We start from the raw sequence: 24,034 nt of genomic DNA, 5'->3' as shown, positions 1-24,034 counted from the left end.
GCAAAAATGAATGTGTTACAGTGAGTCCCATAAATAGTCCCTGATGATGCACTGCAATATCACCAGAGCGAAGCTTTAACACGTGTTCAACTATTCCAAAAGACGCAATCTCAGAAGTTCCTTCTGGACGTGCAGAGAAACTCATGTCTCTCAAAACATTCAAGTTTTTGGGACGTGCGTACCCTGCACCCACTTTCTTAAAACATTACCATAAAAAACAATGGATGACAACAATCTAAACAACAAACGGAAAAAGCTTCTGTGTTTATTCAACCAAAGCAATGATACTTGCATGTTTCATCCATTCTAATTCATGTCAGACTTAAAAATAAATCCTCTTTATAACATCCACATAGCTACAGACATTTTATTGTGAACATACTGTTTGTAAAGAATAGGAGTACCATTTGGAATACACGGAATAAAAACTGAATGAGAACTTGCTTATTAAATAGATAAAACACAGAAACAGGAGACGACAAGAGCTGGATTTTGAAATGACTCAGTCCTTCTTCCACTGTCCTGTCATCATGCCTAACTGGTAGTGCAGTCCGTGTACTGTTTAAGCTAAAATAGTAGTAAAACGTGAAATATCTAATAGATCTGATAAAAAAAAAAGACATGTTCCTAACAATATACAATGTATGCATTTAGGTCAGGTAAGAACATAACGCAGTGTGGAGACATGTTCCACTGCTACCTCTTATTGAACTTGAGTCCCAGAGTTTCTCTCCCACAGTAACAACAGCTGGCTGCCTGCCTGGGGCTCCAGCTCCTACATGAGGCGAAAAAAGAAATGAGAAAAAGTTTATTTCACAGCGGTGACATTCAAAAAGCATCATCGTACAACAAAACAAATGAACACTGAATGTGATCTCAACAGCTTGAAAGGAGCATCCTTTCAACTTACTGTTCCTGCCAACCCTTCTGTAAAGTGTTTCAGGAGGAGAAACAGAATGCATACTGAAGAAAGATACACATTCACGCTTAAATGATTAGTCCTTTCAGTGAAGGGTTGATTAAGAAATGCTGCTAACGCTTTCTATTGTTGGGCTCAAACAAAGACTCTTAACAAAGAGAGCCCGTCCAGGCCTGGATGGACCCTCACTAGCCTGACTGTAGATTAAGGGCGCGCTCACACTATCCTCCCGGACCGAGACCCGGACTTTAGGGTACTTGTCCCCCCTCCCTCTCCCCCCGCGCCCCAGCCCCGTTTGTACTCACACTGCCTGGGCCTCGGCCAATGCTTCTTGCTGTCCATACGCCTTCAAGCCGTAACACGTCACACGCATTGATCGCGTGTGTGTGGCTTTGTTTACAAATCTTTCCATAGACCTCTGAGTTTTTGTGCGTCTTGTCGACTGTTTTTGAATATTTTCATCCGACCAAATCTGCAGTAAACACAACGTGAACCTTTCACCACCATTGTTGTTGTTGTTAAATGTCCGTGCATGGTCCGTCCTTCTATTTACATGTCCGAACAGGCGGACATAACGCTACTGCCGTAGGGCTCGTGCTCGTGCTCGTACACGTGCGCACGCTCGTGCTCGTACATGTGCAAACGGCTCCGCTAAAGCCCACCTCTTTCAAGCGGGCCGTGGCGGCCCAGCTGGCCCCAGTTGAGCACGGAGCGGGTGCGCTCACACTACTTAAAGGTACTAGACTTTAGCTGAAAAACCGGTTTTGGCCGCGGCCAAAAGGATAGTGTGAGCACGCTCTAAGTTAATTCAAACCTGGATGCTACCTATTGGATTTCAACCCAAATTATATATATATATATATATATATATATATATATATATAATTTTTAGATGCTAGCTGTTCACATGAAAGTCAATGCATTTCAGTTGGTGGTGTGAAACTGTGTAATGGTATGAGCATGGCGCTTAAGCAATGTGTATGTATGTTGGTGTATAAATAATGGCTATATATTTATATTTCTGATTACATATATATAATAACTTTATTTGTAAAGCACCTTTAAAAACAGCAGTTTACAAAGTGCTTTGACATAAAACAAATCAAACTACACACGTGTATATAGATGTGTTTGTATGGATGTTTATATGTATAAATGATAATACTTTATATAAATTATATTTTTATATATGAACTGTTATTTATAAAATTGTATGAGATTTATCATTGTTAGATTCATAAATTGTACACATAGTAAATGAATGATATAGGTTATAGCGTACAAAGTTACACTGCATCAGGAAGTGAAGTAAATTGATAAAAAGACAATGACTGAATTGTTAATAAGGGGTAGGATTAAATAAGTGTAAAGTTCTTCCTACTCCTTTTTAGGCAGGGTTAACTGTGTACATGTTGATTCTTATTTGTGAACTAACTTCATTTTGTATAGTTTTGTATTTTGTTTTGACATGTCTGAAATAAGTTCATAAATTCAAATTCCACTGGGACAGTGGCTCCAGCTAATTCCAGGAACAACATGTGAGATGTGGGTCCATTAGAGCGCAGTCCTAGGAACAGCTCAGATAGTGTGCAGAACCCTCGGGCTCCCAGGCCTCTGGTAGAGGACCTGAGCTTGGAGGAGGAAGACAGCCCAGTATGGGGCGTGTGGGGGAATTTCTTTTCTCTCCGCCCTCCCCTCTCATGATCTCAGTTACCCTAGCAAGAAGTAAACCACTGTTGTAGGAAGGAAACCCCAGGATTAACCCTTTAATTACCTACAGGGTTAACCCTTAAAATACCTCTCAAACCAGAAATACTGCTCAGTAATAGGCTACAGGCCTCAGGTCACCACAGGGTGCACGCACAAATATTTTATTTACGGTCCGAGCTCACTGGCTGAGTAAAAGTTTTTAAGATCCAGAGAAATCAAGAAACAACAAGAAGCGTCGCTCTTTTCATCAAGTGGCTGCGTGCGTCAGCAGCTCTGGAGGGGACCAGCTGGTCACCCACTAAATCTCCAGATGAACAGCAGCACGTCTCAGCTCCAAGCCGCTGGATGCAACAGATGAATTAAACATACCACAGTCCCTCCCAAAATGATAGCAAGTCAGATGCTTGAATAAATTTGCAAAACTTTCTGATTTTGCTTTGTCATTATGATGTATTGTGTGTAGATTAATGGGGAAAAAGATGAACTTTAGTGATTTTAAATTAAAAAGTCTATAATGCAACAAATTTTGTAAAAAGTGACAGGGTTCACATAGATTTTCACAGCACTGAATATAACTGTAGATATATGAAGCATGTACAGTATGAGTCCTTATCACAGAGGACTGGGTTCAGTTCCTGCTCTTTGCTGCTTCTTCGTCTCTCGGACTGTCTTTGTGGTAAAGGTTAACTGTCGTAACTGCAATTAATGGTCGTGTCCAGTCGCTTACACAAGATTTGGAAAAGAAACAAAAGAAATAATGCATAACGCACGCAATTAAAGTGAAATTCTGGCGTAAAATCATCCATGGGTCTTTTTTGGCAAATTCGATCCCAAAATAAGCCATTGAGACAATTTTCATACTTTTTTTTTCATTTAAAGTATGAACGATTAACGGAGTTATCCCGGAGAGTCGCTAACAACACCGTCAGTTGCCGGCTGTTAGCTAACAGTAACTAGCTTGGGGCAGTATGGTGAACGCATTCAAACGTCTTTTTTAACCACTAATACTGCTGAAAATAACAGCAAACCTCTGCAGCAGCATGAGAAGAGTCCCTACACAGAAAACAAAGCACCAACAACGTAGTTAGTGAACCCAGAGTTTATTAAAAGAGTGTTTTAAAGACTTACCTACTGGCCCCTGTACCAGCTCCTCTCATAGTAAAGTCCATTCAAGTGGATTACCAAAGTCAATCCAACAGGAAGGAGCCCATTGGTGCTTCTGTTACTGGTTCTAAAACAACTACATTTTCGCTGATGCCTATTTTTTCCCATGTTTCTTGTCTGTTCCTGTTTCTTGCACACTTAGCAGGCTCATAATTATAAGGCTGTGGTCCATAATAAGCATATGAATATACAGTATTTTTTTACAACCTTTAAGTATCAAAATTAGCATTGAGATACACATTTCCTGCTTTCCCTTCTGCTTTATCATGTGAGGTTTGTCTTTTTTGATGCAGAAATAAAAATGTCCTTACAAAAACAACTCTTTCCATGTGTCTCACTTATGATTTTGTGTTATCATTTCAGTCATCAAGTGTAAACTGTATTCTCTACTCTGGAGGCAGGATGTCACTGGAAGGCTTTAAATGATTCATGTAATGTTACATGTGTATCTGCTGTATCACGTAGTGAAACGATCTCCATAAAAGGAAGCAGACTCAGAAGAATCATCCTCTCACCTGTCCGTCCCTGCTGATCTGGACCTTCTTGTTGTCGTTCCATGGGTTGAGGATGTGTTGGGTGCATTGGAAGGGAAGACTCTCCCTGTGGATCCATTCTACACTGAATACCCCTCCTAGTCCCATGAAGCCCCAGTCCTGGCAGCTCTCCTGACTGATGATTGATGTCATGCGAGCATAGCCCTGTGAAAAAGACAAAAACATTGCACTTTTACAGTGGGGGTCAATATTCTAGGACATATGGTCTGAACTTTGATAAAGAAAAAAAAAATAAACTACACAGCATTTGTTTTTCCATCAATGAAAGTGTTACCTGAAAGTGTCCAGAGCCCTGAACAGAGAAGATGAGGATGATGAGGTTATTCTCCAGGCAGGCCTTGGTGAGTTTGGTCTCATTGCTTGGTGTGGTGGACCAGATACCTTTCTGCTGAGAAATTTCTATGTTCCTGGCATTGCTGCTTTTCATGATGAAGTACCGCGCTGATGAAAGGACTAACTGAGGGGACAGTGGCTTTGAACTCTGCAGGGAACAAAGGCAGAAAACAACAGTAGTATTTCACTTATTAGTTATTTGTTGATGAGATAGTGTTGGGATGGAACAGACTAAGGGCGCACTCACACTGTCCATCCGTACCGTGCCCAAGCACGTTTCACGGCTCAAGTCTAGTTCGTTTGACCAGTGTGAGTGCAACCGTACTGCGCCTAGGCGTAATACATCACACGCATTGATTGTTGTGATCACGATGCGTCGCTTTGATTAAAAAAGCGTGCGGTCTTTTGGCCACATAATGGAAAGCAGCTCAGAAAACACGGGAACGTTTTTGGCTTTGTGCATCACACCAACGTGAACCTTTCGCGGCCATTGTTTTAAATGTCCGCGCACATAAAATGACCTCAGAACCGCCGTAGGCCTCATGCTCTTACACGTGTGCACGCTCGTGCTTGTACATGTGCAAACGTGCTTTACAAAAGCCCACCTCTCCCAAACCCCTCACACTGGTCAAACGAACTAGACTTTAGCTGTGAAACGTGCTTGGGCACGGTACGGAAGGACAGTGTGAGTGTGACCTAATTTGAACAAAGAGAGACCATTCTGCCTCTTTTAAACAAAGAGACAGGCCTGCATGCATCTTCAGAGGGCTGACTGGATTAGGTGCCAGCGAGCCAGAACTGTTAAGTGCTGCTCATCTCCCCCACCCCGTGATGGACACACCTTCATTCCTTCTGAAGCAATTCTAAGTAAGAGGTTTTAGCTGTAGTCCGGGCAGACAGACATTTTAAAATAGTGTTTCTGTAAGATGTATTACTGTGTAAACTGATAGTAACGGACTGCTGATCACAGCTGTGTTTGTTTGCTGTTTATTTCTGTGTTAAAAACTTACTGTGACTGCATCACTCCACTGAGACTGTGCTTGTGTCTGCCATCTTGCCTCCTTTCTCTCTCTCATGTTCATAATACCTTACGTGTCATTACTTCTACTATTCATATCATTCTAGTATATTAACTGCCATAACTTGTTAGTTAGTCACATTCATATTAATACTAGAGACATAATTACAGTTAATGTTAATCCTATTGTTGCTTTGTATTTCTGGGACTGTTCGTTTTTCTGTCTGTTGTTTTGTGTGTCTGTCTGTTGAAAATATTCAAAAACAGTCGGACAAGACGCACAGAAACTCTGAGGTATATGGAAAGATTTGTAAACAAATCAATGCGTGTGATGTGTTACGGCGTGATTGAGTATAGGCAGCAAGAAGCATTCCGCCAAGGCCAAGGTAGGGTGAGTACAAACGGGCCTGAGCCGCAGGGGGACAGGTACCCTAAAGCACGGGGCACGGTACGGACGGACAGTGGGAGTGTGCCGTGAGAGGCTTTTTTTTTTTTTTAAGTCTCCATACTTTACATCTGCTTACAAAAGAAGAGCAATGAGCCCACCAAATTGCATGAACATCAAAGGAAACCAGCTATGGCGTGCGTTTTTGGGGGGCGCTAAGGAGCCTGCTGGCCACAAACGAGCCCAATCCCTGTGGAATTTCACTTTTCGCCACTTCTGAACTGTGTGCCTATTTCTGAGAGCCTTCATACATCCTAAGCCTCTCAAAAATGCAATTGCGCAGAAGAAGAAACATAATTATAATTTCTTCAAAAACAATAGGTTCCTCGCACTTTCAGTGCCAGGGAACTTTTCGGCTGCCACTGAAAGTGCTTGGGCCCTAATGATAATCTGCTTCCACCTATTTCTGTTAACTAATAAATGGCACATTGTAGAACTGTTGTATGAAAAATGATACATTTTATTCATATAGCGCTTCTCAAAATAATATGTTGTAGTGTATATCAGCATGCATGGCTGAGCATGGCCTGCAGCGTCGTGCCTACTACCAAAAACAGCTGTGATGATATTCAGTACAACATCACGCCCTCTCATGTGATACTGAGTAAGTGTTGCTGTGCATCATTGTGATAACGCCTTTCCCCACATGAAAATGACCAAGAACAATGAGAAGAAAGGGCTGATAGAACACATAGACAGTGACAGTTTTCACTAGGATTGTGTCACTTTGCTACAAACAAAAGGTCAGGAATCACAAATGCTGGGCAGACTGAAAATACCTTTGCCATGGAGGAAGGACAGGGGCTGGCAGAGGGACTGTCCAAGGTCACAGAGCAGGAAGAATTACTGGAGGAGTGAGGATCATCAGAGAGCTGATTTATTGGCAGTGAGGCCTCATCTCTGCTGTGGGCTTTCATCGGTGGCAGGCTTGTGGTCGCTGGCATTCTACAAGACCTGAGGAGAAGTGGTAAAAAGGAAGTGATTTAAGTATGAAGTGACATGAAAATATGACATGACTGATTATCTTATATCCACAAACACCAGCATGGATCTTTATCAACCTCAACTGCAGAGTATTTTAAGTATGTTTTTACAATACTGTGGCAAGACAGTCCGTTTTCTGTTCGGCATTGATTAATTCCAAGTGCCGCTGTGCAGTTTTCTGAGCAGTCAATGAAACTCAACACTCTGACAAACGTCCTTGAGAAAATCATTTGAGCACATCGGCTGTGGTGGATAGGAGTAAGAGTACAGACACATGTCAGGGTTCTTACTCCTTTCTAGAGATCATTTTCCGGACCAAACAAATCTGTGCATTCTGAGTCAGTGACTGACTGAGTGAGTGAGACAGGAGAGGGAGAGACTACAAGAAAGTAAAGCTGTTTTACCTTGGCAGAGCGCCACAATCTGTACCGGAGGAAGAGTTACTCCGGTCATTGTTCCCATTCTTCCCCAATCATGTACATGGGGCGAACTGCATTAACCCAGCTATTCTCAATACCCTGCTTACTGATGTGCATGTAAATGCACAAACGGATAACTGATTGAAAGCTTATTTCGATCGATTTTCTATTTAGAATTTAAATTGATTGATTGAAAAGCAAATGCCTTTAGTCCCACATATGTATGGCAAAAGAGCCCTAGAGCTGGCTGTGGAGAAAAGTACACTGCACAAACTGTTAAACATCATAAAGATGGATCCTTACAGCACTGCCAGACAGGACAGACACTATCTTGTCTTTAAGCAACACAATACATAACACTGCAACGTCAGTGTTTTGAGACTACTTGGTACCTGTCATTGGTGGTGTTTGTGGGTAGTTGAGGGCTGCTCTTGGAGTTCTTCACAGAAGAATGGGGCCCATCTTCTGATGTCATGGGCCGAGGCCTCTGGCCAATCCCTGTGGGCTGCTGCAGGCCTGCTTCCTGCTCCTCTGCCGTAAGCACCTGTGGGAGATCAGTTTGAGGCATTACATCCACAGATCAGTAAATTAAAGATATAGTCTGATATGCTGCCACCAAAACCACATATATAAGGTGCTAATAAATAAAGAATGCACATTATCAAATGTAAATGTAGCATCATGGAACTGTTGTGCAAAGTTAAGCTAATGGATGGCACAAACCACAGCAGTGAAAGACTGGGAACATATGCATAAAACATACATTTCCATTTCAAGTCAAAACATGATCCCTCCATTTTCACCCCTGATGGATGGTGAAAAGATAGACTGCTTTTTAAAATTGCCCCTCAATGTTCAAACATGTTAATAACACAAGAGAAATGATGTGTCAGTTGGGCTTTAGTTTAGTTATAATATAGACCCACAGTGGTTCTGGGTCATGGTTTAGAATATTCTCAGTCAGAAAATAAGAACAATAGCCAGAAAAACAATGCAACCATTTAGCATACTGTTAATTCTGTATATTGGCCAATATTTCAATACCTAAATTGTCACTAATATTCCCTTAAAATTTACCTCTGTTCTTGTATGACTGTACAAACTTTTGAGGTTTATTTTTCTAAAAATATATTATAACTTACATAAACTGATGCAGTATTTAAAGATCCTATGCTAATTAGGGGTAGTGCGGTTGACATTTGTCAAGTATAGGCTAGCAGCAACAAATAAAGACAACTTCTTAGAGACATTTTGCTGATTTTAATTCAGGTCTGTGTCATGGTAATGTGGTCATTGTGTTCAGATGAACTATGATGATATAACATAATAATAATAAGATATATAAGGCAAGAGAGGAGTGCTCACAGAAAATTTCCAATTGTGGTAATTCAGGGGTATTTTATGTTTAGTTTTAAGCCATCATTTTATTTTCATTTGATTCATTTAAATGTCCATCTAAAACACACACTGACAAACAGCGCTGTTGCATGGTAATACACTAATACAAGCAATATCATGCTTTTTATTTAGTCATGATGGCACAAGAGGGTCATAACTACTTATGAAAGTCAGCGAGACTAAGGAGTTGATGGTGGACTATGGGAAAAAGTAGGGAAGGAATGAAGCCCCCCTAATATTAACAGGTCCTTTATGGAAAGGGTGGACAGCTTCATCATTGACAGTGTCCCAAAGGAGAACATCAACAGCACTGAACAGGACCCAGGAAGACCCTGCAAAGAGCGCTTTGTCCGGCTGACAAAGGATATTTACATCAGGTGTTCTGGGTAAAGGCTAGGAGAATTATTAAAGATCCCAACCACCCAGGTAACAGCCTTCTCTCCCTGTTGAGGTCAAGAAGAAGGTACTGGATGCAGACATATATACCTAGACGCTGCATTGCTCGCTGAACCGTACGTTAACGTCGCCGCCATATTGGATGAGGCAAAAGGAAAGATTCCTCATTCATGTACTGATTGGGGCTGTTCACATCGTTGCACTATCCTAACCAGATCCAGGGGAATTTGCTTTATTTTATATATATACTGTATATATTTAAGATTTATATTTAAAAAAAAATGTTTGATAGCAACAAGCTGACCATGTAAGGGTGATGTTTAGGAGACTCTGTTTTATATCTCACAAATAACAGGACAAGACTTCGAAAAGTGGGGGGACATGTTCCCCTGTCCCCAGTGGAAATGACGCCTATGATTTTACTGGTACTTTTCATCCCATATTTTCAAGAGGTAACTTCACTTGTTTAACCGGTCAAAATGTCTTGAGCACTTAGTCCTCATATGATACCGATCAAACAAAATATGGACAATTGACTTGCATCATTTATTCAGTATTCTTATAATAGCCTACTGCAGGTTAATTATATTTTGCTAAAATAGAATAAAGCAGAATTAATGACAGTTGCATCCTATTTTGATTTGTAGACTTTATTTTTTGTGATACTTAATGATTGTCATTATATTATAGTATTTTATTGATATAAATCGTTATCATAAAACATTTAAAAGCGATTTCTCAAAATCTGTTGAATGTAAACGTTGGTGCTTTTTATCCAGAAAACCCTCAGCTTTCATGTATACTTGAATTGGTTTACAGGGCAGAACTGCCTCTACAAATATGGCAGCGATGTTGGCGTAATGCTGCTACGTGCCAGCATAGTCAATGCGGTGTCTACGTATGTATGTCTATGGACACAGCAGGCCAGCACTGAGAGACTCAAGAGGAGCTTCTACCCTCAGGACACAAGGATCCTAAATGAGGAAACTGCCTAAGACTTCTGTTACTGTTTTTAATCAATAATTTGAAAGGAACTGACTGACAGGATTACATTTCACTAGAAACACACTGTATGCTCATCTATATTTCTTATTATTATTATTTCTTTCTGTGAAACCAAGTGAAACTTTGAAGGACAAAGGTGAATATGACATACAGAAACCAGGGTCCGGATGATTGCCTCGTCTTGTTGAGACCAGGGCTTTGAAGGACAACGGATCCTCTTGATGAACAAATTTTGCCACTTTTGCCTCAGTTCAAACACCAGCCCTGCAGCCTGAAAATAAGATACAAACACAAGAGCAACATAGTAAAAATAAAAGAGAAATAACAGAACACAAACATCAAAAACATCTGTTAAGAAGCGTGAGCAATATACTGTATAAGTGCGTTGGGAAGTCTTAGGCAATGAAAATATTAGATCTCAGGCAAACAGTGCAAGATAATACAAATGTGTATTAGAGAACTACAAATGTCTGTACAACATAATGGAACAGTGCATAGGTGCTGTCTTGGCTTAAACAGTGTAGATGTAGCGTCTGATGGAATCAGAAGAGAATGTGAAGAGACTGTGTTACACATGGCTACTTAATATTCACGTCAATGGATGACGTGATCATGATACCTGTAGGCAGCGTAAACCGACATAACGCGTATATGATGCATCTGGATGCAAAAAATTACGTAAAATAAATGTAACAACAAATAGCAAGTTAAGTACACACCTGGACATTATTTGTACTCACAGGCTGGATCAACACACATTGTGTGGTTACTTGAGAGATGCTCTGCCAGTTACACAGTAGAGTCCAAATCCATACAGTAGCGCAAATTCCTACTGTCTTACCCTCTATACCGTACACCCCTACTACATGATATAGATTACATCATGAGATAGTTTACAGGTTCCAGAGGCTGCTGCAGAGTCTTTTGAGCACTATCTGGCCAATGACGAGATTTCTGTTTTCTGTTACTAGTGTGGGACATCTAGTCTTTCATCTCAGGGCAGTCATTAGTTTTTTGGGGTTTGTTTGCTGATGTCATCAGACATGTAGGGCTAAGTGTAATCTATGCAAAATAATTGTAAGACCCTCCGATTGCATATTGATAGAAAATGAAGAAGGGCTAACAACAGACCCTGGGATACATCAGAGATGTCAACACCAATTATTACTGAAAGATTGCTGTTACAACAGGATCAACAACAATCAAGAGCAGAGTCAGATAGTCTAATACTTTGTCTCAGGAGGTCAGTGTCAACAGTGATGTTCCCTCACCTCTCTGTCCAACTGGAACACGAGCCAGTCATCAATCCTCATCTCAGCTAGTTCCTCTGTGTCACTGTCACTGAGGTCCACCGGCGGACTGTCTGAAGGAAAGAACAGAGAGACAAAGACTGAATCTGCACAGGCAGGTTAAATTAACTTTTGTGATAAATCATTCATCAAGAAAGAGTGCTTTGTTTCTCTAAACTGATCTGCCAACAACGACCGTTGTTAGAGTGGCAGTCGTTGGTGGGAAGTTGGTTTCGACTTCGTTAGTGCTCTATTGAGTCTTATTGACAGTCGGAGTCACAGGAGGCCATTTGTGAACAGTTGTTCTTTGAGGTTAGATTGTTGAATCTCCTGAATGGATGAAAGGGCAGCATTGTAAATTGGAGATAGGTGGTGTCTCAGGGCGCACTCACACTGTCCGTCCTTACCGTGCCTCGTGCTTTTGGACCTAAATCCATCTCATACTTAATTCTGGCTTTGGTTTTCAGCTGAAAAAAAGTGGTTTGTGTCTGAGAAGCTCTGTAGCAGCATCTGTCTCTTAAGACCCTCTCCCGAGAAAACCTGCTCTGATTTGTCATGTACTTCATGGTCCTCAGTTTTCCCGTTCTGCTTCTGTCTGGTGTTAGCATATAGCTTCATGTAGTAAACAGCAGCACCTTTTAGCGGCAGTACTTCGTAGAAATATAGCAGCACTTTCTACCGTCAGAAATCATCTTTTTAAACCAAACACAAAACAATGGGATATGTTGCAGCAGGACTGTGATTCTAAATGAGTGAGAAATTAATAACACAAGCAACCAATATTGCAGCAGCTTTGTCTGCCGTTAGCATGTAGCTACATGTAGTAAACAGCAGTTTAGACTGGTTACTCACAAACACGTTTACCTCATTTTTTGAGACTTTGGTCATAATTAGCATGAACATCTGACATTATAACCCTTTTTCCAAAAGGGACGCAGTGTAAAATGTAAATAGAAAACAGAATGTGATGATTTGAAAAACAGTGAAACCCAATATTTAATTGAAAATAGCATAAAGACAAAATATCAAATCTTAAAACTGAAATTTTTTTTGAAAATGATTCCATTTTGAATTTGATGCCAGCAACATGTTTCATGTTTAAATTGTTTACCAGTAGCCTTCTGTAAAGCAGGTTCCTGCAGGGCAGAGCTGGGTAGTTTGGCACAGCCTCCAAATATGGCCACAGTGATGGGAGTCGTCAAGGAGCAACAGCGGACACTGGCCATTCTGTGGCCCCGGCTCATCTCACCGTAGATCAACCAGTCTGTGGGAAGGGCTTGGGAAGATTTGGCTGGGCTGTTCTAAATGGCAAACACACACAGTCACACAGCTACAAATCTGTCTTCCAACTGGTCAATAACTGGTGATACAAAGGAGATGAGGAAAGTGTCTCCGAGATGTAAGGAAAGAATAAAAAGAGGTATGTTTATATTTATACAATTAAGTATAAAGCTTCAAGCATCTAGACGTGATGCTGCCTTATTAAATCTATTACTTTCTAATAAAAATCCTGCAGCCGAGTGTCTTCAGTTTGAAAATCAAATATCCCTATATTATTGATGTATCCAGTTCTAGATCAAGTTAGGGGTGCACAGATCTGACCTTTTCAGTCCCCATACTGTGACTGGGTAACTGGGATCATTATATAACGTGTAAGGCTTGACTTAAACACTGCTTTACTAACTTTGTAAAACAAAATCAAACAAATAAATAAATTGATATAAATGTAGCGATTTGTTAGTTATTATTAAAATCAATAATAATAATAATAATAATAAAGATCCAAATTTAATTGAAGAGATCACAGCCCATGGTCACCAATACCCGATCCAGCTTTTTGAGTCAGCATCGGTCCGATATGATTTTATTATTAAAAGAGCTGTGCTCCAATAAAACAGACAAATATTTTTGCTGCTTCATTTTAATGTGAAGATATAGTAGAGTAATGATGACCTTAGCCGAGAATGAAATCACTCTCCCTGTGTGTATTATAATCAGTTTCTATGAAAGCCGGTACAGCTGCATGTGCATGTAAGGGCGCACTAACACTTGCCATTTGTACCGTCCCCAAGCACAATTCAAGGCTAAAGTTTAGTTCGTTTGACCAGTGTGAGTACAACTGTTCTGTGCTTAAGCGCAGTACACTCCCCTGTACATTTTGAGTGCGGCTCCTACTACTTATCTTGAGAAACCGGGTCATGATTTCTGAGAAGGGGAAATTGCTGTTCAATTATTCAAAGGTATTTTTTGGCACTTTGAGCACCTTAAACTAAGTGCCATCTAGTTCAATTAGTTTGAAGAGATTGGTGATGCATAAATAAAGTTTATTATTAGTATTATTATTTATATTTAGGTGGCGTATAAACCCATGTGCAATTGTATCTTTCAAAATGCTAAAAACAAATATGCTGAAATTGATACCTTTCTTCCTGTACAGAAACATATGGGTGCATAAGGTGTGTGGTAACTAGTCATGGGTGCAGACATGAATCCTGCGGGTCCGTTAAAGGTCTGACCCCTCTGGCCAGAGAGATAGAATGTAATCCTCTAGTGATAAGACAACAATGTAAATGACCTTATTTGTTTTCCTACCTCCTTCAACTGGGACTGGCTCAGGATAGATGTGGGATGAAAGTGGACCTTCTTCTCCCTGTTACTTGAAAGCAGGGATGTCTCCTGGTTGACATGGACCAGGTTTGGATACATGCCAGCCACCAGGGCTGCCTTCACCACGGCCCAGTTCTCAGAGTTCAGATTCACATCTCGGATGTCACTGCCCCCACGGGCTCGCACGAAACCTGGGGTACAAACAGCATGTTTTAAATTCTAGTATTAATTTATTCACTCGACAAAACTACTCACAAGTGGTTTCTTTCTGATCCAAATCCTTTAAAACAGAGTTTCAGCCAAGACAGACTTTTATATTTGTATTTTACAGGATATATATATATATATACATATATATATATATATATATACCAGATTGTTATACGTGTCTGACTACATTATGGAAGGAATGAGTAGAAGACAGTAGAGGGGGTTAGAGCAACCCAAAACTGTACTCAAGTAATAGTACTGTTACTTTGAGTAATCAATTAACCAATCCATTAAACCCGTGCACGTCTTTGGACCGTGGGAGGAAGCTGGAGAACCTGCAGGGAACCCACGCAGAACACAGGGAGAACATGCAAACGCCACACAAAAGTGCCCCAGCACGGATTCGAACCAGGTACCCTCTTGCTGTGAGCGGACAGTGCTAAACACCGCCCAGAAGAAATCATAATCAATCAAAATAACTAGTTGAGTAAGAATACAGACGTACTGATTGAAAAAAAGACTTGAGAATAAACAAAAACAAACACCAGCACACTGCACATACTGTTTTTCCTCCAAGTATTTCATTGGATGTGGATATGACCGGACTGAATTGGACCACAGATGTTCTTCCCCAGATTAAGGTAAATCAGTGAACATACCTGTATTTATGTGTGATAAAAAGGCATCATCTCCTCATTAGATAAAATGCCACAAGAGTATGTATCGATCAAGTGTGATCACAAAACATTACATAATAGTATACTATATTTCTGAAAATGTCTTGTATCACATTACTCATTTAGGCTAATTAGAGGATTATGCTGTGATCTTTCATCATTAAAGTTATAATTCATAAGATTTGAGAGACCTTGTTACTAGTGGCCTCTGTGGCAGTAAGATATAATTGTTGCCTGCCTGTCTGTCTGCCTGCCTGTCTGTCTGTCTGTAACAGATGGATGAAGCCTAGAAAATGGTACGGGCGGAAACCAGTCCACTTCAACAATTGAAGAGAAATTGGCAGTTATTTTGGAAAGTCTGACGTCAGGGACCCCTCTACACTAATTGGTTGTTTTAGGTTGGTCACGGTGCAACCTTGTAGATTCCATTCGGAGCACCCACGGAGCAGCAGTGGAGGCAGAGGTACAGAACAAGACTTTTGGGTCATACCACACACACTTGGTGGAGTGAGTAAGTAAATGAAAGTGGAACTGACCAATGGCACGGAGCTGTCCCAGCAGCTGTGTCCTCATGCCAAGTATCATGTCCATGGTGGCCTGGGACAGGAAGTTCTTCTCACAGAAGGATCTCTCCCAGCCGTCACTGCGGGCCTTCTGCCACGCCTGACAACACAGAGGAAAAAAGGTGAGGGAAACACATTACGGTACGTGTGACAATCAGAGATATAATGTACAAGCGATTTCGACTCACTCTTTGATACACAGGAACTTAAAAGAAAATTAGCTAGATGAAAATCTTAAAAAAAAAAACTGTAATAGGATCAAATTTAATTTAGAAATCACATGTCTACAGACACTGCCAAAATGTTTTTACACTCAATATTTTCACCAAGCCCCCACCACAGGGATTTCCTGGTTGATCCAATCAGGAAGTGCCAAAACTGCAGTTCTCTGAGTGTCCACTAGGGGCAGGTTTCATAACAGAGCAGTTTCTCATTGACCCCCATGTTAAACAGGCCGTTTTCACAGCATCATTAAACTTGTTTAAGGCCTGGTACAAAAAACATCCTAGTCTGTATGTTTAGGTCATATCTCCATCACAACACTGAGGGGGTGAATTTTGGAGGTTAAAGTTCATGAATAATTAGGGGCGTGGCCTCTTGAGTGACAACTGGCCGCTGGCCTTCACTTCTCCTCAGAGGTAAACGTCAGCCAGAGGGACGTATCTCCCTCCCCCCAACGTCACATACATGCCCTTTTTTGGTGAGAGGAAATGATGCAGAGTCAAGGTCTGACAAGATGGAGACTCCCGTAGGTGAGGACGATTGGATCAAGTTGAGAGAACGGACCTTGACGGGTAAGCTACGTACATTTTTTTAGACAGTCTATGGTTTTCACTCATCTGAATTACTGTTCAACAAGCTGGTCACAGGCCATAGTAAACTGAAACTTCCCACTTAAATCAAAACACTAGATAATGACAAAATCAGCTTTTAAGTTGAGATGATTTATTAAAATATGCAAGCTTGTGCCTGGTATAGAGGGTCATCCATAACTTAGCTCAACCGTCACTTGTAGCCTTTATTGAGAGAAGAAGAAGCATTACCAATCATGTCACTAGAAGGTCTACATGAGAAGATTACACTATTCTAGTGCGTAAAATTGTTAGATGCTTACTATGTAAATAAATGGTTTTAAAATTCAACCTTTAACACGTATGTTAAATTCTGACTATGCCATTTTGTTGCCAAGTAGTTACAAGACATTTTTACCTACGTATTGTAGCTCAGATAAGTGAATGAACTCCAAACTGAGACATGTTCAATGCCGAGCATTTTATCCAAGCTACATGCTAAAAAAGTGAAATTAATAACTGTGAACCTGCTACCCCTACAGACAGGAACAGTAGGGATGGGCATGTAACCAGGAACTACAAAAGAAAACACAAGTCTTTGCTTCATTGGCTTTTAAAGAAAAATAAATCCTAAATAAAATTTAGACACTTATGATTTCAAAAAATTCAATAAATGAGAATCACAGTCGCACAGTAACCTGACACCATTCTACAGCCAGCTTGATTAATTTCACATCATCTACAGGTAGACTATAATGTGTTAGTAAACTTGTTTTGATATGTATATATTAATATATTTTAATTTAGAAAGTGAGATAATACAACACAAACATGTTTCCAAACTCTTTTCCCTTTTTCCATAATTATGCAGACCTGGAAATTACTCAAATTAAATTCCATACTTTTGTCATGCTACAAAGGAACCCTGAGAGTGGATAGAAGTAAATTGATTGCCTGTGCAGATAACCAGTCTGCCACCTGCTGCCAAAATGATGCAACAACGGGACAATGCCAAAATAAATGTATAATGTCCTCTCCCTCATCAGCACACAATCTACAAAAGTTATCTTCTCTTGCTCTCCATAAATCATAAAAGTATTTTTCTTGTTGCTAATACTTTAAGGACAAGTCTTTAACTGGGAAACCCAGTAAATTTACCTCAAAATTAGTCAGGGAAGTGGAGCATCAAACACATTTTCCCAATAAGTTTTGAAAATGATATGGATAAAAGGTTATTTTATCGGTGGACATAAAAAAAATTGGTACTTATCGGATCTGATTTTACAATTATTATTACAATTATACATTTATGATTTCTAAAGCACGGGCGAAACATCCCTTAGTTGTTTTGAGATTGTTTGGATTATAGTTCTCCTCAGAGGTGGGACTTCAGACAATAGCTGCATATAGCAATGCCTTGTTCATACATCTCTCTATTTTGAAATTGAACTTAATTAAACAATCATAGGCAAGAAATCTCCTTGACATCCAATTAATTCATCATTCACAAAATAAACATTTCTATTTAGGAAACACATATACATATACATATATACTCATTTAGACACAGCAGCTGTTGTCTGGCCTGTACTGTTTTTAGGGGAAGAGACCGAAACATCAACATTGAATTTATGAAAAATTTGAAGAGATTAGAAAACATGTTAGCTGTTTGTTTTGCAATTTCTTTTTTTATGTATAGTCATTATTGCTTCTACCGCTTTTAACACTTACGTGACCTTTTCCAATCTTTCAACTGAGTGATTTCGGGGTCCAGACGCCCCGTTGAAAAACAGACAACAACGGCCGAACATGTGAACAATTACGATAACCTCTTTGGTCAGTGAGACACCTTTCTCATTGAAAAGAAAGAGGTAAAATGACAATTATGTTGTTTTTTTAAAAAATAAACTTTGTTATATTTGGAAAAGAGAGACCTTAATAAAAAAAAACTCAGATCAGTTCAGACAACGAGGAACACAGCACTGAGGCGTTGCAGAAATACAAGGTTTGGACCGGCTTGGACCCAGAAATTCTATTTTGAAAGGGCGTTACGCCACAACTAAACAGCTGGATATGTTGTTAATGTACAAGCCCAACAAGGGACACGAGTTGAAAATTAGCAATAGCTATAAACTCTCTGTACAGCACATCACAGTTGGATTATTTGTACCGGAACTGTGTTAAACTATCATCCCAATTTAAATAAAATTCTATTCTATTCTATATCCTAACTTGATAATATTTTTTTGACATCTCCACAACCCCCCAAAAATAAAGCACTTGCTATATTCACCCCAAAGTGAACATCTTTTATGGACCTACCTGGAAGGCTCTCAGCAGTGCCATGTGGTCGCTGAATGTGCTCGAAGTGAACCGTGTGCGGCAGTGTAGAGCAGCTCTTTTGTGAGCTCCCTGGGCGGGAAGGACGAAGGGGTCACGATAGGCCAGCGTACAGGCAATGGTTAGAATGGGGTCCAGACACTTGAGCACCACGGCACACAACACCATCTTGCCTAGGTGGGGTTCGACAGGTAGATCAGCCAGGTGGTAGCCCAGATCAGTCAGGTCTTCAAACTGATCCATAGCATCTATTGTCTGAAGAGAAAGGGGTTGGAATCAATACAAAAACAATGACTTTGAGTGGCTGGAATTGCTGGAATACTCACTGCGGATGTGTAGGCGTGCATGTATGTGTATAGCGGCTTGTGTTAGAGATCTGAATTACGCGAGGTAAATGGTAGTATGTTAGTACTTGTTACCTTTAGCATCTGCACAGCGTTCCTGATGGCATGTGCAGCAGGAGGCTGTGGAGCTTTGGACAAAAACTCAGCTACTGGACAGGAGGAAGGGGCCAGCAGTTTTGTCTGAAGACACAGTTCCTTAAACACACACAAAAAACAGAGTCTGAAAGGAAAGGCAACAATGCACAGGATTAATGAGCTCCAGTAATCTGATGTCCTGCATAAACAGAATACTGCATTACTGTATAAGCAACCAGTCTCATGTGTGTAAAAGTGTGTATGGTTATTCTGTAGCAGCCTGTGTTATTAACAGGGGATTTAATGGTATTGAAAAACTGTCTAAGATAACATTATTAAATTAAAGGATAATTGAGATACGTATATCCTTGTGTTCTTCTTCCACACATTCACACAGTGAGCAATTTTTGCCAGCTGTCCTTCCTGCATCTGGCAGCTGCAACTGTGTTGATTTCAGCCTGGATAATGTGTTTAAAAGGTGTTGTACTTGAAATACTAAAAAAAAGGTGTGCTGGGATTTCCTCTACGCGGACCTCTAAGTCTGATACGAACGCCCAAGGCCCTCATATGGAAACAAAAACAAACAAACAGAGGTAAAATGACTTCACTTTTTTACTTAATGTAGGCTATCAATAAAGCTGAGCTGCAAAATACGTTAATTCTTGGACTATTTCTTTTTTTTTTAACATGTAAATGTGAATCTTTTTCTTATTGTGCAATGTTCATGTGATTTTTTAGGTTAATGTTTTTGTTGTATATAAATCCAGTTACAGTAATTGGTGTAGATTAGAAAAATGCATTGTGATTTATCATCTACTTGTGTGCACCAAGTCAGTGTTAAAAAGAAATTGAGAAAAGAGGATGAAGACTGAAGACTTTGAGTGCGTGTCTGTCGCTACCTGCAGTGGCATCCGCAGCAGCTGTGGAACCTGGTATTCCAGCATGTTCTTGAACCTGAGTCGACTGAAGAGGTGGAAGCAAATCCCTGGCCTGCAGCGCCCAGCTCTGTGGACAGGTCACACATTCAGTAGATTCTTTAGATGACTCAAAAAGAGATTTAAATCAGGGGATAAAACTGATATCACCAGCAGAGGCTTTATATGCAGCAAATACATGCAGCAATCCAGGATTCAAAACCTTTCTCAGTTAACAGAGGGGAGCAGCTCACTGAATATATTGTTGATAAATTCTGAATCCAAAAAGTAGATTATGCAAATGAGCACAAATCTATTATGTCAGACTGTTATGGTCTAAGAGGCTTTTTGAAGAGCACACTGAGCTGGATATATATACCAAATTTCAAATACATTGGACCAAAATCACATTTTGGGGCATTAATTACAGCGCCACCATGTGGCCGATTTGAGTCAAATTTCTTGGGAAGCATTTGTACCTTATTTCCAGTTATTGGACCAGTTTCATGTCTCTTGCTCATTTAGGCTCACTCAATGGGGTTTTAGCCTTTTGGGATTTGAACCCTAAATATCAAGGGAGATTATGTAACCTCTTTTGAGGTCATTAACAAATCTGAAAATGGACATGATTTTACCTTCCCTTCCTTTGCAGTGAGCTGGCTTTCGAGATCCAAACCGTCTTCAACATAGATACATGACTGAGAGTATCAAAGGACTTCTAAAACAGGAAAAACATTTTTCAGTTCATTAAGTGTGAAATTCTATCTATTGTAAGACATTGTGTTACTGTAAATCCAACTGTTCAGCAGTAACTGTACCTCTTTGACCTTTCCTGAATCAATGACGAAGACCACATCGTTGATGGTGATGCTTGTCTCAGCAATATTAGTAGAAAGAATCTGAAAAGAAAAACGACCAGTTGTTATCTAGTTTGATGGTGACTGAATTTCCTTCAAATTTCCTGTAAAATTCCATTCAAACACACTGGTCATCAGTCAGCACTACTTTTCATTGTCAACAGATGCATCATACAGATGTACAGAAGTGTTGGTGTTGGAAAATTGGAGAGTTAACAAGTTAGAGCGTGCGTCAAGATGCCGCTGGTGTATGTTGCCCTTGAATGACGAAATATCTTTGAGTGCCATCAGAAACTCACTATCTTCCTGATACCAGGTGGAGAGGTCTTCATGGCTTTCTTCTGATCCAGTGTCTGCATGTCTGAATGTAGAGTGAACACCTGGTACCTGAGAGACGACACACCTCTGTCAGAAACACTCTATACAATATGCTGATGTGTTACACTGTGCTCAACACAATCAACTGACCAGATGGCACAAAGAATGAAAATAAGGCCTGTGTGTGCGTAATTAAGGTTTGACTTAAGCACCTGTCACATGCAATAAAATTCAGCAATAATGGCGTGAAACACATTCACTTTAGCTGGTGGCATATAGCCTATATACTGTATATTATTATGTGGTAGCTGGAGCCCTGTGGCACTATGTCACAACCAGTGTGCAGCCCATTTGAAACATGATTGCTCTGTGCACTCAGATGCTGACTCATTGAGTGACACGTGAGCACTCACCCCAAACCACTTTCAATTTGTCTTCTACACCCAACAACTGATGCAATAAGAAGCTACTCTTTTGAAGCCTGTGTCCTCAAAGGTATCAAGCCCTGTATATATTGTTAAAGTTAAAGTGAAATTCCAGTGTAAAATCATCCCAGGCTCTTTTTAGATAAATACACTCGTCAAAGAAGCCATCGAGACAATTTTTTTTGTACATGAACAACTAACGGAGAAATCTGGGACAGTCGCTAACAGCCAAATGCGGCTAACACGGATTAGCTCTGGGCGGTGAGTTAAAGGCATTAAAACGTCTTTTTTATCACTAATACTGCTCCAAATAACACCAAACCTCTGCAGAAGCATGAGAAGAGTCCTCACACATAAAACAAAACATCAACATCGTTTTGGACGTGACATCGGAGTTTATTAAAAGAGTGTTTTGAAAGACTTAACTACTTGACCGGTACCAGCTCCTCTCATAGTAAAGTCCATTCAACCATTTGGCTGTTAGCAACCGTCATGCATTTCTCCCTTAGTTGTTTGTGCACGAACATTTTTTTCTCAATGGCTTCTTTGAGGAGTGTATTTGCCTAGAAAGAGCCTGGGATGATTTTACAATGGAATTTCACTTTAAAGGTTGAATATGGAGAAGGAGCAGAACAACTCCATCTAGTGTCTTAAGATCGTAGTCACAACAACAAAACATAATTCCAGCAGTCAGGTTGCCAGGTTTGTTGCAGTGTGTAAGTGATCATCCTGCTCCATGTCAGTGATGAATCAAACAGAGGAACCACTCATTTGGACTAATCACTTAATTTACAGTATTTAACGTTAGCAAGTCTTCAACTGGAAGTCACTGTCAAAAAAAATTAATTAATTAAGACAAGACATATTTTTTTATTAAGCAAAACTTTCATTCTGTACCCCTTAAAACACCCCGTGGGTGTATTCTTTTTTTAAACACGTAGCTTTTAATAAAGATTCAACATATTCAACCTTTAAGATGAATCCAGGACTGAGTCTACATCTATAGACACAATATTTTGTCTATTATATATTTAATACTGCTTTATTAATGTGTGTATTAAAATACTATTAAGAGACATCTCTAACGTATGACTTTAAATTCACACAACTAAAAACATACAGTCCCAAAGATATCTTCAAATCTCTTCCATTCCTCTTATGTACGGTACACGTTTTCACCTCTCAGAGTGGGTGGAGAATCTCTTATCGTCATACAGGATGCGCCCCCTGAGTGCCACTATATCATCGTATCCAGGAAGAAAAATCAAGACAGCACCTGAAGACCAACAAATAAAAGGTCACATTTTAGTAATCCCTAAAATACCATCAATAAACCCTGAAATCTGGCTGCGATTAAAAGTCATGTTACAAGACAACGGGTCAGCTAGGCAGTGTGAATAATCTGTTGCCATGAACTATACTGCTCCAACTTACCGTCACTGCTGGTGGAGCAGATGTTGTGTAGCAGATCCATGATGAGGTCCAGGTCCACAAAGTCATCATCAAAGCTGTGGTGGTACAGTTTAAGCAGCTCCTCCACTTCAGTGCTCATCTCTTCACTGCCAGACTGCACCACAGTGGATCCATCCAGGCTGCTTGTGTCTCCCAAAGGACTGCACAGTAACAGGAAGGTAGGTGTAAGCTGCTCAGGAGTCAAATACGTTTAGCAGTTTATAAACCTTCCAAATAGGGGTGTAATGATAAATCTGTGTCGATTATTGATTCAGTGATCAACTATCCAATAGGGACGGGTACTGTCAAGAACCTCACAATCTGATTACATTTTGATTCTTTAGATCACGGTTCAATTCTATTAATATGGATGATTTGATATTAGGGATGGCACTAGTTGTTAATTCTAAGATCGAGGGATCACATCATTTCCTCGAAGGCATATCGAGTACTTTTTTTTCTAAACCCATTTCTAGAAAGCAACGCATCTTCCTGCTGGAATAATGATGCACAGCAACACAGCCTATCCAACACCTAATGCTTATTCTCAAAACAGTCACAGTTCCCCTTTAAAGTTTTACTTTTTTCACAAGCACAACTTCAAAACAGTGCCTCGACGCTGTGGCCCTGAACACCACTGCTTTCCCCCACCATGTTGTCTGGGTCTTGCACATTAAACCCATCATGTAGGTCCCACAACTTCACTCGGATGTTGAGGCAAAGAGCCAGTTCCAAAAATTGAAGGTGTGTCTCGGGTCAAGCGCAGAAGCAAGAGGTGCTGTGCGCACACACATACGCACAGACAAAAAAAACCCTTGAGTGCTGTT

At 40.2% G+C, this 24,034-nt stretch overlaps 1 protein-coding gene across 1 annotated transcript in view; it reads right to left on the bottom strand.

The window, feature by feature from the left end:
- ythdc2 (YTH domain containing 2) overlaps window positions 1–24,034 on the bottom strand; it is a 43,319-nt gene continuing 19,285 nt past the window's right edge. The window contains exons 14-31 of the mRNA XM_083929455.1: window positions 23,190–23,368; window positions 22,935–23,031; window positions 21,312–21,399; window positions 20,974–21,054; window positions 20,791–20,873; window positions 20,141–20,246; window positions 19,242–19,361; window positions 18,805–19,077; window positions 15,665–15,791; window positions 14,227–14,432; window positions 12,746–12,935; window positions 11,617–11,708; window positions 10,497–10,616; window positions 7,939–8,090; window positions 6,923–7,097; window positions 4,622–4,828; window positions 4,309–4,491; window positions 1–775 (exon numbers count right to left, since the gene is read on the bottom strand). Coding sequence (XP_083785581.1) covers window positions 704–775; window positions 4,309–4,491; window positions 4,622–4,828; window positions 6,923–7,097; window positions 7,939–8,090; window positions 10,497–10,616; window positions 11,617–11,708; window positions 12,746–12,935; window positions 14,227–14,432; window positions 15,665–15,791; window positions 18,805–19,077; window positions 19,242–19,361; window positions 20,141–20,246; window positions 20,791–20,873; window positions 20,974–21,054; window positions 21,312–21,399; window positions 22,935–23,031; window positions 23,190–23,368 — 2,551 coding nt within the window. The 3' untranslated portion in view covers window positions 1–703. The remainder of the gene's footprint in view (window positions 776–4,308; window positions 4,492–4,621; window positions 4,829–6,922; window positions 7,098–7,938; window positions 8,091–10,496; window positions 10,617–11,616; window positions 11,709–12,745; window positions 12,936–14,226; window positions 14,433–15,664; window positions 15,792–18,804; window positions 19,078–19,241; window positions 19,362–20,140; window positions 20,247–20,790; window positions 20,874–20,973; window positions 21,055–21,311; window positions 21,400–22,934; window positions 23,032–23,189; window positions 23,369–24,034) is intronic.

This window comes from Echiichthys vipera, assembly GCF_963691815.1.
Source record: "Echiichthys vipera genome assembly, chromosome: 16".
Lineage (NCBI taxonomy): Eukaryota > Metazoa > Chordata > Actinopteri > Perciformes > Trachinidae > Echiichthys > Echiichthys vipera.
This window is presented reverse-complemented; position numbering and strand designations above follow the sequence as displayed.